Source organism: Scyliorhinus torazame, chromosome 14 (genome assembly GCF_047496885.1).
Source record: "Scyliorhinus torazame isolate Kashiwa2021f chromosome 14, sScyTor2.1, whole genome shotgun sequence".
Lineage (NCBI taxonomy): Eukaryota > Metazoa > Chordata > Chondrichthyes > Carcharhiniformes > Scyliorhinidae > Scyliorhinus > Scyliorhinus torazame.
Window position 1 is genome coordinate 83,228,210 of NC_092720.1, and position 14,707 is coordinate 83,242,916.

The 14,707-nt window shown below is 47.5% G+C and overlaps 1 protein-coding gene across 2 annotated transcripts in view; it reads left to right on the forward strand.

The window, feature by feature from the left end:
• Positions 1 to 14,707, forward strand: part of LOC140389858 (cilia- and flagella-associated protein 337-like) — a 114,640-nt gene that overhangs the window by 59,786 nt on the left and 40,147 nt on the right. For both annotated transcript variants that reach the window (XM_072474437.1, XM_072474436.1), the window contains exons 15-19: positions 137 to 334; positions 7,296 to 7,459; positions 8,010 to 8,119; positions 10,704 to 10,850; positions 14,215 to 14,353. In XM_072474437.1, coding sequence (XP_072330538.1) covers positions 137 to 334; positions 7,296 to 7,459; positions 8,010 to 8,119; positions 10,704 to 10,850; positions 14,215 to 14,353 — 758 coding nt within the window. The remainder of the gene's footprint in view (positions 1 to 136; positions 335 to 7,295; positions 7,460 to 8,009; positions 8,120 to 10,703; positions 10,851 to 14,214; positions 14,354 to 14,707) is intronic.

Sequence of the window (14,707 nt, forward strand, 5' to 3'; positions counted from 1 at the left end):
TTATTAATCTAATCTAGAAAATCACATTGTTATTCATCAGCTGTTGTGAGTTGCACAGTAACTTCATTGCAGTGTTAATGTCAGCCTACTTGTGACAATAATAAAGATTATTGTGCTTCTGTTTGTTTCTGATTAGGAGTACTGCTTGTGTGCCAGTGACGATGTCATTACACAACTTCCACCAATGGTGGCAGCAATACAACCGCATAACGATTGCATCAGTCACCTTGAAACCTGTGTACAGGATGACCATTTGCTAATTCTTTCTGCATCTGCTGACTGCAGCATTGTTTTGAGTGACATTTCTGGATCAATGATCGGTGTATTTGGACAGGTACAGATTATTTTTCTTTTACTTCACTTGAATTACCAAGTTGGTTCCATGTATGCAGGTTAAGACAATAATGCTGCCCCATGATCTTCATTACTTTTTAAAAAAATGTTTTATTGGGTTTTATACATCATATACTTACAAATGTGCAGACAGAAAACAAAAAACAGCGGAAGTAAAAAAATTCATAACACATAGCAGAAAAGGGGGTCTTTCTCCCCCCTTCTCTTTTTTTTTACATTATAAAACAAACCTGGGTGGGAGGTCTGATGCCATTTGCATTTCTTGATCGTTTTATTGTTTTTATCCATTTGCCTCAGATTGGCCATCGGTCGTTCCTTCCTCCTGATCTTTCTTTCTCTCTTTCGCCTTGCTGCGCTTGTTGTGGTCGTTGTCGTTTCCTGCGCTCTCCGTCCAGTTTGTGTCCCTCCTCGTTCCCCATTTCTGGCTCCCCTCTGTTGTTCTCCTTCCCTCTTGTTGCAGATGGGGGCTTTGTCGGATATTTCGATCAGGCCAAATTGCTGCCGTAGTTGGTTCCAGGTCTGGAGGGTGACTACCACCACTGGGCTGCTGGAGTGTTTTATGGGAGTGCTGCCATGGTGAGGGCCCGGAGCGAGGTCCCACTGCAGGAAGCCTCCTCCACGCATACCCACTTGGTTTCTGCCTCCTTTATCCATCCCATCACTCTTTCCACTGTCGCTGCCCAATGGTAGCACTGTAGGTTTGAGAGGGCTAGCCCCCCTCTGGACTTTGTTTTCTGTAGGACCCTCTTTGGGATCCTAACAGTCTCTCGCCCCCCCATACAAATGCCGTGATTAACTTGTCCGGAGAGTTGAAAAAGGCCTTGGGGATATCGATCGGGATGGATCTAAGTAGGAAGAGGTACCTGGGCAGCACGTTCATTTTGATCATCTGCACTCTCCCCATGAGGGAGAGCTGGAATGTGTTCTATCTCTGCAGGTCCTTTTTTACTTCCTTTGTCAGATTAGTCTGGATCCATTTGTGAACCCCTATCCAGTCATGAGCGATTTGGATCCCCAGGTAGCAGAATTTGTGTTGGGCTTGTTTGAACGGCAGTCCCACCAGCGCTGCCCCTCCCCCTTGCGGGTTCACCGGGAAGAACTAGAGAACCTAGTGGTGTGGTGCAGCGACAACAATCTCTCCCTCAATGCCAGCAAAACGAAAGAGCTGGTCATTGACTTCAGGAAGCAAAGTACTGTACACACCCCTGTCAGCATCAACGGGGCCGAGGTGGAGATGGTTAGCAGTTTCAAATTCCTAGGGGTGCACATCTCCAAAAATCTGTCCTGGTCCACCCACGTCGACGCTACCACCAAGAAAGCACAACAGCACCTATACTTCCTTAGGAAACTAAGGAAATTCGACATGTCCACATTAACCCTTACCAACTTTTACAGATGCACCATAGAAAGCATCCTATCGGGCTGCATCACAGCCTGGTATGGCAACTGCTCGGCCCAGGACCGCAAGAAACTCCAGAGAGTTGTGAACACAGCCCAGTCCATCACACAAACCTGCCTCCCATCCATTGACTCCATCTACACCTCCCACTGCCTGGGGAAAGCGGGCAGCATAATCAAAGATCCCTCCCACCCGGCTTACTCACTCTTCCAACTTCTTCCATCGGGCAGGAGATACAGAAGTCTGAGAACACGCACGAACAGACTCAAAAACAGCTTCTTCCCCACTGTCACCAGACTCCTAAATGACCCTCTTATGGACTGACTTCATTAACACTACACCCTGTATGCTTCATCCGATGCCAGTGCTTCTGTAGTTACATTGTATATGATGTGTTGCCCTATTATGTATTTTCTTTTATTCCCATTTTTTCTTCTCATGTACTTAATGATCTGTTGAGCTGCACGCAGAAAAATACTTTTCACTGTACCTCGGTACATGTGACAATAAACAAATCCAACCCAATCCAATCCAAGAACTTGCTTTTGCTCACGTTGAGTTTGTAGCCTGAGAAGGCACTGAACTCTTTCAGGAGCGCGATGATACCTTCCATGCTGCTTTGTGGATCCGAGATGTAGAGGAGCAGATCATCCACATAGAGCGAGACTCTGTGTTCTCTGCCTCCTCTTTGGAGCCCCCTCCAGTTCTTTGTTGTTCTGAGAGCGATTGCTAGTGGTCTGATCGCCAGTGGTTTGAATGCTAGGGTGAACAGCAGTGTGGCAGTGGGCATCCCTGCCTGGTGCACCTGTGCAGCTGGAAGTAATAATAATAATCGCTTATTGCCACAAGTAGACTTCAATGAAGTTAATGTGAAAAGTCCCTAGTTGGTGGGGTGGGAGGAGCAGAGGGTGTAGCTTTTTGCTGGACGACCTGCTGCTGTATGTGGCAGACCCGCTGGGAGGAATGCCAGAGGTAATGAGGATGCTTAGGGAATTCGGGGACTTTTCAGGGTACACGCTCAATATGGGGAAGAGCGAGCTGTTCGGAGTTCAGCTAGGGGACCAGGAGAGGGGGATTGGCAAGCTCCCACTAAAAAGGGCGGAGAGGAGTTTCAGATATTTGGGGGTCCAGGTGGCCAGGAGCTGGGGGGCCCTGCATAGGCTTAACTTTACAAGGCTGGTGGAGCAAATGGAGGAGGGGTTCAAGAGGTGGGACACATTGCCGCTGTCCCTGGCGGGTAGAGTGCAGTCAATCAAAATGACGGTGCTCCCAAGGTTTTTGTTCCTGTTCCAGTGCCTCCCCCTGTTTATCCCGAAGGCTTTTTTCAGGCGGGTTAACAGGAGTATAATGGGGTTTGTGTGGGCGCGAGGGACTCCGAGGGTGAGAAGGGTGTTCCTGGAGTGGAGTAGAGATAGTGGGGGGCTGGCGCTGCCCAACCTCTGTGGGTACTATTGGGCCGCCAATGCGACAATGGTGCGCAAGTGGGTGATGGAGGGGGAGGGGGCTGCATGGAAGAGGCTGGAGACGGCGTCCTGTGTGGGTACGAGTCTGGGGGCGCTGGCAACGGCACCGCTGCCGCTCCCTCCAAGGAGGTATACCACGAGCCCGGTGGTGGTGGCGGCCCTCAAAATTTGGGGGCAGTGGAGGCGGCATAGGGGGGAAGTTAGGGTCTCGGCGTGGACCCCATTACGGGGGAACCACCGGTTCGCCCCAGGAAGAACAGGTGGAGGGTTTTCGGGGTGGCACAGGGCAGGCATACGAAAGTTGGGGGACCTGTTTGTGGACGGGAAGTTCGCGAGCTTGGGTGAGCTGGAGGAGATGTACAGGCTCCCCCCGGGGAACACCTTCAGGTACTTACAGGTAAGGGCGTTTGCCAGACGGCAGGTGGTGGAATTCCCACGGCTACTGCCACACACAGTACAGGACAAGGTCCTCTCGGGGGGGTGGGGGGGATTGGGGACGATCTCGGAAACTTACCAGGTGATGCAGGAGGAGGAGGAGGCCTCGGTGGTGGAGTTGAAAGCTAAGTGGGAGGAGGAGTTGGGAGAGGAGATCGAAGAGGGGACATGGGCAGATGCCCTATGGAGGGTGAACTCTTCCTCTTCATGCGCGAGGCTCAGCCTCATACAGTTTAAGGTGCTGCACAGGGCACACATGACCGGGACAAGGATGAGCAGGTTCTTTGGGGGTGAGGCTAGGTGTGTTAGGTGCTCAGAGAGCCCAGCATATCACACCCATTTGTTCTGGGCATGCCCAGCGCTGGAGGAATTTTGGAAGGGCGTAGCGAGGACGGTGTCGAGGGTGGTAGGATCCACGGTCAAACCGGGCTGGGGGCTCACAATATTTGGGGTGGCAGAGGAGCCAGGAGTGCAGGAGGCGAAAGAGGCCGGAATTCTGGCCTTTGCGTCCCTGGTAGCCCGGCGAAGGATTCTCCTTCAGTGGAAAGATACGAGGCCCCCAAGCGTGGAATCCTGGATCAGTGATATGGCAGGGTTCATTAAATTGGGGAGGGTGAAATTCGCCTTGAGAGGGTCGGTACAAGGGTTCTTTAGGCGGTAGCAACCGTTCTTCGACTTCCTGGCAGAACGCTAGACATTGGTCAATGGCAGCAGCAGTGGGGGGGGGGGTGGGGTTTACTTTATTTTTGTTTATGTTATTTACACTGGAAGGGTTTGAGGGGGTGTATACACCTGTTGTCTTAAGTCGGGGTGTTAATGTTAATTTATTATTTAGGTACGGGGGGGAGGGGTTTGGGGGGTTGCTTTTTTAGATTGTGTTTTATACTTAACCCTGTTGGGTTCTTTTTTCTTTCTCATTTTGTTATTGATATTTTATGAAAACCTTTAATAAAAATTATTTAAAAAAAAAAAGAAAAGTCCCGAGTTGCCACATTCGGGTGCCTGTTCGGGGAGGCCGATACGGGAATTGAACCCGTGCTGCTGGACGTGAATCCCGCCCCCGCCGTTTGCCGAATTCTCCGGCACCGGAGATTCGGCGGGGGCGAGAATCGCGATGCGCCGGTTGGCGGCCCCCCCCCCCCCCGCGATTCTCCGGCCCAAATGGGCCGAAGTCCCGCTGCTAGGATGCCTGTCCCGCCGGCGTGGATTAAACCACCTTTCTTACCGGCGGGGCAAGGCGGCTCGGGCGGGCTCCGGGGTCCTGGGTGGGGCGCGGGGCGATCTGGCCCCGGGGGGTGCCCCCACGGTGGCCTGGCCCGCGATCGGGGCCCACCGATCCGCGGGCGGGCCTGTGCCATGGGGGCACTCTTTTCCTTCTGCCTTCGCCACGGTCTCCACCATGGCGGAGGCGGAAGAGACACCCTCCACAGCGCATGCGCGGGGATGCCGTGAGCGGCCGCTAACGCTCCCGCGCATACGCCGCTCGGCAATGTAATTTCCGTGCCAGCTGGCAGGGCACCAAAGGTCTTTTCCGCCAGCTGGCGGGGTAGAAATTAGTCCGGCGCGGGCCTAGCCCCTCAAGGTTGGGGCTCGCCCCCCAAGATGCGGAGGATTCCGCACCTTTGGGGCGGCGCGATGCCCGACTGATTTGCGCCGTTTTTGGCACCGGTCGGCGGACATCGCGCCGATACTGGAGAATTTCGACCCTGATCTCGTTCAGTAGCCACTAGATGATATTCGATAATAGCTGTATACCTTTGACAAAGCCTCTTTGATCCTCTGCAACCACCTCTGGTAAACAGTTCTCCAGTCTTTTGACCAGGATCTTAGCCAGTATTTTGGCATCTACATTTAGTAGCGAGATGGGTCTGTACAAACTGCACTCTGTTGGGTCTTTGTGTTTCTTAAGTATTAGCGAGATTGTGCTGGCATAGGTGACAGTGTGCCCCTCGCCAGCGGGTCTGTGAACATCTCCCGCAGGTGCGGGGCCAGTGTTGTCGCGAATTCTTTGTAGAGGTCCACCGGGAACTGGTCTGGTCCCGGCGCCTTCCCCACTTGCAAAGAGCTGATATTCTCCATGATTTCTCCCAGTTCTAGCGGTGCTTCCAGGCACCGTTTTCTGTCCTCCCACGCGAATGGCACGTCCAGTCCATCGAGAAACTGTTTCATCCCCGAGTCCCCTGCTGGGGGTTCTGAGGTAAAAGTCCTCGAAGATTTTGTTGACCTTATCTGGGTCTGTTTCTAATGTGCCTCTGTTATCTCTAATTTGCGCGATCTCTCTAGTGACTGCCTGCTTTCTCAGCTGGTGCGCCAGCAGGCGGCTCGCTTTGTCTACGTATTCGCATAGGGTCCTGCGTGCCTGGCGGAGTTAGTGTACCACTTTCCTCGTGGAGAGCAGGTCAAATTCCATTTGTAGCTTTTTTTTCTCTGCCAGGAGCTCAACGGTCGGGGCCTCGGAGTAGTTACTGTTCGTCTCCAGTATTGAGTCGACCAACTGCTGCCGAGCATCTCTCTCCTCCCTGGCTCTTTACGCTTTAAAAGCGATAATTCTCCCTCTAATCATGGTCTTCAGTGCCTCCAAGAACGTTTTGATTGTTTTCCGTGTACTCCGCTATGGCCTGTGATACTCTCTCGCTGAAGACCTTGTCGGCCAGTAGTGCAGTGTCCAACCTCCATGTGGGGCGTTAGGCACTGCCTGACTCCAGCCTCACATCCATGTAATGTGAAAAGTGGCCGGAGATTACAATTGCAGAGTATTCCGCCTTGACCAGCCCTGGCAGCAACGCTTTTCCCACCACAAAGAAGTCGATCATAGAGTATCCGGCCCCGCCCCGGAAGCCACACTGAGCATCATTTCCTGCACTGGTAAGTGGAGCTCCTCAGTGCAGGAAGAAACCGGGAGGCCATTTTTAAATGGCCACCTGATCTCTCACCCCCTGGAGCCCCCCAACGCCCAACCCACCTATATAGAAGTCCTTGGGCCTCCCTACATCCCACCTCATGGGTAGGGCACCACCGGGTCTGAACCATGACATGGGCAAATGCCACACCTTTACACTGCCCATCTGGCACCAACAGTGCCAGGGTGCCACTATTTCTGGAGGCTGAACACCCGGGGGCCTCCGATCACCTGGGAAACACTCCAAAATATGTTTTTTAGCAGAAGTAGGGAAAAGCAGTTTCTCCTGGCAAAGTGGCTTGATAACCAGGGATCTTCGTTAAAAAATAATTGGCAAAATATCTAATGGGGAAATAACAGATTAGGCAATTAAGATATGAAATGCAATACCTGAAATGTTGGTGGAAGCAGACTCCATAGAAAATTTCAGATGGCAATTGGATATGTAGTTAAAGTGGACTCATTTGCAGAGTTCTGGGGAAAAGACTGAGGTGTGGGACTAAACTGAACAGAGCCGGGATGGGCACGAAAGGCATAATTACTTCCTTCTGTGCTATGAGATCCTATGAAGCTGACTTTTCATTGAATTTGCATTTTATGTAGGTTACTGAAGCAATGAGGAAAATTAGAACTATTATTTCACATGCTATTAAATGTAGAATTGTTATATTCCAAATGACTTCAATGTCAAAAGATAAATGAATGGATTTTAGACACATAACTAATTTGAAAGCACTGAATTTAGGATGAACATTGGCGAATTAGTGAGTGCTCGCCTCCATCTGCAATAAAGATAGCGGCCAAAGAGGAGAAGACTGTAGGTCAGATGCATGCGAGAAGTGAAGAACATCTGACAGTTTTCAAACACAGCATCCCGATTACTGAGGAGAAAATTGATCAATATAGCAGGTAAATAATTATAACAAAATACTGGTTGGAGAAAGGAGAATCCTGTCCAGTGTATCTCTCGTGAGATGCATTACCTAGAACTGAATGCAGTACTCTAGATGGTACAAACCAGAACTTTATATACCTGGAACATAACTGTTTCACCTTGTGTTGCAGTCTCCCTGGGATAAACGCTAATATTTCATTTACCTGTTTCAGTTTTTTCTCATCCCTGCCCACTAGCAGGGTGATTTCTTTATGTGGGCCCCTAAATTGGATCTTTCACAGTTACCAGTTTTGGAAGATCGATACTTTACCAAACCATATTGAAAGTTATTAGGCATTTGAATCATTTTTATTAATGAACTATCAATGTCATTCATAATCTGACATACAGTAAACATTTTGAGGGAGGAGTTTGAATGTTCACTGAAAGCAAAGGTAAAAGTTCTTGAATGGGTTTAAACATTTTGAAATGAGTTGCAGAAATATTGGGGGAAAATGCACAGTTTCTAAATATAAGTCTTTATAATTTTGCATCTCTTAAGTAATATTGGAATTTGTCTTTTAGGGTGAACATATGGAAAGATACACTTTTGGGTAACAAGTTTAGAGAAAACAGAATCCAAAAGAGACCAAGACCGAGGTTGTCAGCTTGGGGCAAAATGCAGAGCCCTATTGGTAAGAATAATCTCTCAACATATAAATTTATACTTTCATATATTGCATTACATATGGAATGATCCATTAAACTTGCTTCCAAGTTAACCAGAATTTCCACAGGGATCAGTACTGGGACCTCTGCTCTTTACAATATACATGAATGACTTGGAAGAAAACGCAGCGGGTCTGATTGGCAAGTTTGCGGATGATACTAAGATTGCAGGAGTTGCGGATTTTAGCAACTTAAGATCCGCAACTTAGTGGATTGCAGGAGTTGCGGATAGTGATGAAGATTGTCAGAGAATACAGCAGGATATAGATAGGCTGCAAAATTGGGCAGAGAAATGACAGATGGAATTTAACATGGACAAATGCGAGGTGATGCATTTTGGCAGATCGAGTTCAGGTGGGAGCTATAAAATAAATGGCAGAACCATCAGGAGCATAGAGACACAGAGAGATCTGGGCGTGCAGGTCCACAGATCCTTAAAAGTGGCAGCACAGGTGGAAATGGTGGTAAAGAAAACATGGCATGCTTGTATTCATAGGGTGGGGTATCGAGTATAAATGCTCGAAGATTATGTTACAGCTATATGGAACGTTGGTTAGGCCACATTTGGAATACTGTGTCCAATTCTGGTCACCACATTACCAGAAGGATGTGGAGGCTTTGGAGAGAGTACAGAAAAGGTTTACCAGGATGTTGCCTGGTATGGAGGTATTAACTATGAGGAGAGATTGAATAAACTGGGATTGTTCTCCCGAGAAAGATGAAGGCTGAGGGGCGACCTGATAGAAGTTTATAAAATTATTAGGAGTATAGATAGGGTGAACATTTGAGGCTTTTTCCCAGGGCAGAAATGACAATTACAAGGGGCACAAGTTCAAGGTGAGGGGGGAAAGGTTCAGTGGAGATGTGCAGGGGAAGTTTTTTACACAGAGGGTGGTGGTGGTCTGGAATGCACTGTCAAGTGAGGTGGTTGAGGCAGATACGTCAGCGACCTTTAAGATTTATCGACCTTTAAGATTTATCTGAACAAACGGAGTATAGAAGGATACAGGCGGTTGATCTAGATAGGTCACGTGATCAGCGCAGGCTTGGAGGGCCGAAGGGCCTGTTTCTCTGCCGTATTGTTCTTTATTCCCTCCCGAAAAGCACAGTAGGTGTACCTACACCTCAGGGACTGCAGCGGTTCAAGAAAACAGCTCACCATCACCTTTTGAATGGCAACGAGGGATGGACAATAAATGTTGTCCTAGCCAACGATGCACACATTCTGTAAATAAATTTTTACAAAAATTATATATATATATAAAAAACCTACTGCTGTAAAATTGGATTTAGCATTTTCAGGGAAATCAAAATCATCCATAGTTCCCTCTCATTTTTACAATTATATCCAATGATTGAAAGTTCAAATATTTATTGAAAGATATACTTTCATACCACTACATAAAGTGACAAGAACAGTACTGTGAAGGGGACTGGAAAATATTCATCAATTAAGTATTCCAACCTGGACGATTGATTTATTCAAATTTTATTTTTTGGATTGCTATACTTACACTTGAAAACAAATAATCTTCATACAATGATAGAGCCCTCCATTTAATGCAATTCCATTGAATTTTAGTCGATGATGTGTAGCTGCAGTTTCTCCTTTCAGTGGAATCTTGCCTAACCTAATTCTAATTATATTGTTAGGTTAGAGCTCAACAAACTTGTCAGGATTGATTCCCTATTTATTTCCCAAATATTCTTATTGTTTTCCTAATATTGCAATGGCAGAATGATTGTTTTTAAAGAAGACTCCGCTTAAAATTATTTTCCGTATTAATAAATAAACGTAAACTGAAAAATATTTCCTTTGTTATAACACTTTCATGTTGAAAGATGATGGGCGCGATCTACCAGCCACGCTGTACCCGAAAGGTAGTGCGTCACGGCGCAAAGTGGCCGGCAAATGCCGGGAGACCCCACTCCCGGGATTCAGTACTGGCCTCCACAAATGGGGACAAGGCAGAACGCCAGTGGATCGGAGGCCCCCATGCACTTGCCCTCTGGGCAGGGTGGCACCCTGGCACTTCTGGTGCCAGTCTGGTACCCTGGCAGTGGCAGCAGGCAGCACCACCTGGGTGCCAGCCTGACACTGCCAAGGTGCCCAGGTGGCATAGCTGACATTTTTTGCACGGTGGTGATAGGGCCCGGGGTGCCGTGTGCACATGAGGTGGGGTGCGGGAATGGGGGTGGCTGAGGATCCTCGTCTAGGTGAGTTGGGGCTGTGTGAGATTCGAGGGTCATATCCGGGGGTCGAGAGATCGGGACACCATTTAAAAATGGCGTCCCGATCTCTCCCTTCTCTGAGGAATTTTGGCGAGTGGGGATCCTCGGTGCAGGACACGGGACTAAGTGCAGCCTCGGCTGCACGTTCCCTTGCTGAGGCCCCGTATCTAACCGGAATCGAGTGAGATAGCATTGTGTTTCTTGGCGCTATGAGCGTCAGGAAATAAGCGGCTAAAAACGCTCGCTTTGGGACATCGTTCCTATTTGGTTCAATTGTGCCCATTTTGGTTTTTTTAAAGTTGTGATTTGGTTTTACAGGAACATTTAGTTCTCTACGTATGAAAGACCTGGAGGAGATCATTGATGTGCCAAAACCACACTTTTTACAGAATCCTAATGAACACTTTGGTGTAAAGTTTGAAGAGGCTGAAAATGAAAAGCTGCTGTTCCCTACATTATCTGAAGGTAAGTAATTAATTCCTTTAGAGCAATTCAAACTGAATTTCAAATATGTGGCAGTCATATAAGTTTCAAGTCAAAAGGTTCTCCAATAAGTTCCTAAATGGTATAATTCACACTTTAAGCTGCTAAAAGAAGGGATTGAGGAAAAGTAACTATTGATGAAAAATGTAACCGTTCAGCTGTCGCTCTTATATTATATTCACTCCTATATCCACTCTTATCTTCATATATTCAGTCTTGCATTTTGTCCACATCACATCTTAAATGTGTATCACAAGCCATTAATTGTCTCCTATACTTAAAATTAATATAACTATTAGAGATATATAATACAATACGATTGCAATATGTAGTGTTGGTCTGATTAACCCATCCATGCTATTTTATGCTCCTCCCCTTGCCTCAGGAAACTCTGATCAGGAGGAGCGTAAACGTCTGGCCTGTGAGTCCTCTCTAAAATACAGCCAGTAACTTGTTTCTCTCGATGCTGAAAAGCCCCAGCCCAAACTCCCAAATACTGCCAGGTTGCAGCCACTTCAGAGCATTCGGCCCAGCCCAAGGAATCACATCCCCTTAACTATTGCCACAAGAGTGGCTGTCCCTTTTCTAACTTTCCTTCCAGTGGGTACACAGGAGAGCAAAGGGAACTCAAATAATTAATTTAAGCAGAAGTCCAATTTTTTTATTTTGGTATTTACTGTGAATTGACATGCTGAGTTCACATGAGGTGGCGTTTGCTTATGTACAAAGTAAGTAGCATAAAGTCCAGCTTGATGGATTTTAAAGGTTGTTCTTGTTGAGAGGGAGTTGGTTGCAGCATGTTGTCTCTTAAAGAAGTCTTTGCAGTCTTCAGTAGGTCAACTGTAAGTCTTTATCAACACATAGAACTGTTTGCACAAAAGATACGGCTAGGAACTATCTCTATGTTTAAGTCTTTTCACATCATGTGCCTTCTTACTTCACTGTTGGCGATTCTATACTCAGTCTCACATTAACCCTGTGTGTGCCAGACCCTGTGCTACAGTTCTACAGAATCCCTACACTGCAGAAGGAGGCCATTCAACCCACTGAGTCTGCACCAACCCTCTGATAGAGCACCCTATCTAGGCCCACTCCCCCACCTTATTTCTGTAACCCGACCGAACCTGCACATCTTTGGATAATAAGGGGCAATTTAGTATGGTCAATCCACCTAACCTGCAGATCATCGGTCTGTGGGAGGAAACCGGAGCACCCAGAGGAAAGCTACTTGGGCATGGGGAAAACGTGCACACTCCAGACAGACAGCCACCCAAGGCTGGAATTGAACCCGGGTCCATGGTGCTGTGAGGCAACAGTGCTAACCACTGTGCCACCCACACTTTTGAAAATAGAGTCAAGTTCTGCATTTAGCATTTCACTAAATTTTAACTGATAGTTTCTTTCACAGCATTGGAGCCAGGAATAAACAAGCTGCTTGCCAGTGGCAGCTGCAAGTTAGTTTCCAAAAGAGAAAATGCTGGAAAATCTCAGCAGGTCTGGCAGCATCTGTAGGGAGTGAAAAGAGCTAACGTTTTGAGTCCAAATGACCCTTTGTCAAAGCTGATGGGTGACCAGTTAGGTGACTAGTCAAGTGACCAGTAAGAACTGGTTACTTGATCAGCAGGGGCTGACTCAAGTCCTTGGAATTTCAGCTAGTATAGATGTAGGAGACTTTTGCTTATAAATGAAGTAAGTAGCTTTAGCCCAGCTTGACAGAGTAATGCTGTAACAGAGCACTTGCTTAACTCAGGGAATTTTGAGAGTGTGGGAATTCGGCACACCGAGGGAAGAGGTACTATTCAGGGGCGAAATTCTCCGGTATCGGCGCGATGTCCGCCGACTGCCGCCCAAAACTGCGCAAATCAGTCGGGCATCGCGCCGCCCCAAAGGTGCGGAATGCTCCGCATCTTGGGGGGCAGAGCCCCAACCTTAAGGGGCTAGGCCCGGGCCGGACTAATTTCCGCCCCGCCAGCTGGCAGAAAAGGCCTTTGGTGCCCCGCCAGCTGGCACAGAAATGACATCTCCGGGTGGCGCATGCGCGGGAGCGTTAGCGGCCGCTGACGGCATTCCCACGCATACGCAGTGGAGGGAGTCTCTTCCGCCTCCGCCATGGTGGAGACCGTGGCAAAGGCAGAAGGAAAAGAGTGCCCCCATGGCACAGGCCCACCCGCGGATCGGTGGGCCCCGATCGCGGGGCAGGCCACCGTGGGGGCACCCCCCGGGGCCAGATCACCCCCAGGAACCCGGAGCCCGCCCGTGCCGCCTTGTCCCGCCGGTAAGGTACGCCGGCGGGACAGGCATTTTAGCAGCGGGACTTCAGCCCATCCGGGCCGGAGAATCGCGGGGGGGGGGTGCCTGCCAACCGGCGCGGCGTGATTCCCGCCCCCGCCGAATATCCGGTGCCGGAGAATTCGGCAACTGGCGGGGGCGGAATTCACACCAGCCCCCGGCGATTCTCCGACCCGGCGGGGGGTCGGAGAATCTCGCCCTGGCCTGGTCTTTTACAAAGCTGGGAATGGTCAGAGAGAGGGAATTCGAGATAGTGAGACCTGAGAGCTAAATTACAGAGGTAAATAATTAGGTGCGAAGGTAGCTGATTGGTTGGTGGGATTTAAGGTTTATTTCTCTAAACTAGGGCAGTAGTTTAAATTAGAACAGGCAAAGTATAATTACTGTATTAAATTTATAGCTGAAGTATTTAATATAGCTACAATATTGATTGAATAAATACTTAATTAATTAGATAAATAAATAAATGGCACACAGCTGCAGAACCTGCTAAACTCAATCTGGATGGGGTAAACCCACAATGTTATCTTCAAGTCACAGAAACAGTTGCAACAACTTATTCTCTTTGCTTATTCTCAGCTTTTGGATCTAGCCTCTTCCTCTTGATTCTTCTTCAGCTTGCCTGCTCTGCTCCAGTGGATTCAATGACTGCTACTCCTCAGATTGAACTGCTCTGAGTCCTTTCATATCTTTCAACAGCTTTTAGTTTTCATTTCCCAACCTCAGCCTGCTCCTGATTTCTGTACAGATTGGGAAGTTCCGTTTAATTTCTGTGTTCACCTTTCCTGCTTCTCTTTTTATTTCATTTTCTGTTCGGCTTCTGTTTTGAGATAGGGTCTGTCTCAAAAATATATAAATGAAATGTAAAAATATCCCTCACAATACTTTACCGTGATCAGGGTCACCAACCTTTTGTATAGATATAACATCATGAATGGTGACTGTAGATATAACATCATGCATGGTGACTGAGAGCCGTAAGTAACAATCTATATTTATGTCAGCACAAAGCAATATCATTTGCAATAAACATTCAATATTACCACTCCATCAACAGCACCGAAAGTAGCTTTTGATGAGAAAAGCCTGTTTCCTAAAGAAATATTGGACCGTGTTCACAAAACAAAGCTCTTGGATGAAGAGAATTTAAATGGAAGAAAAACTGCAGCAAGCAATGCCTTAAGAGTGAAGTCTAGGTTGGTAATCTTTGTGCTATAATAAATTTGAAGTTGCTTAAGATTTCGTGGGTTAAATTGAAAGTTAATTTGTTAATATACACACACTCTGATATCTACTGCGACATCTGTTACAGGACCAAAGAATTCTAAAGATGAAGTATTGTGAATAGTTTTTGAATAATTTGAACACTGGCCTTTCATACACCTGCATTGAAGTTATTGCTGTTTTAGTTTTATTTATTATATATGTGTCACAGTTGTTGTTACTTTGACACCCAATTTGTAAATTGACAAAGCCTTCTTTGGGAAAATGAAAACTTGCCATCAGTCTGTACATGTGATAATAATTATCGGAATAATAATGTGATACTA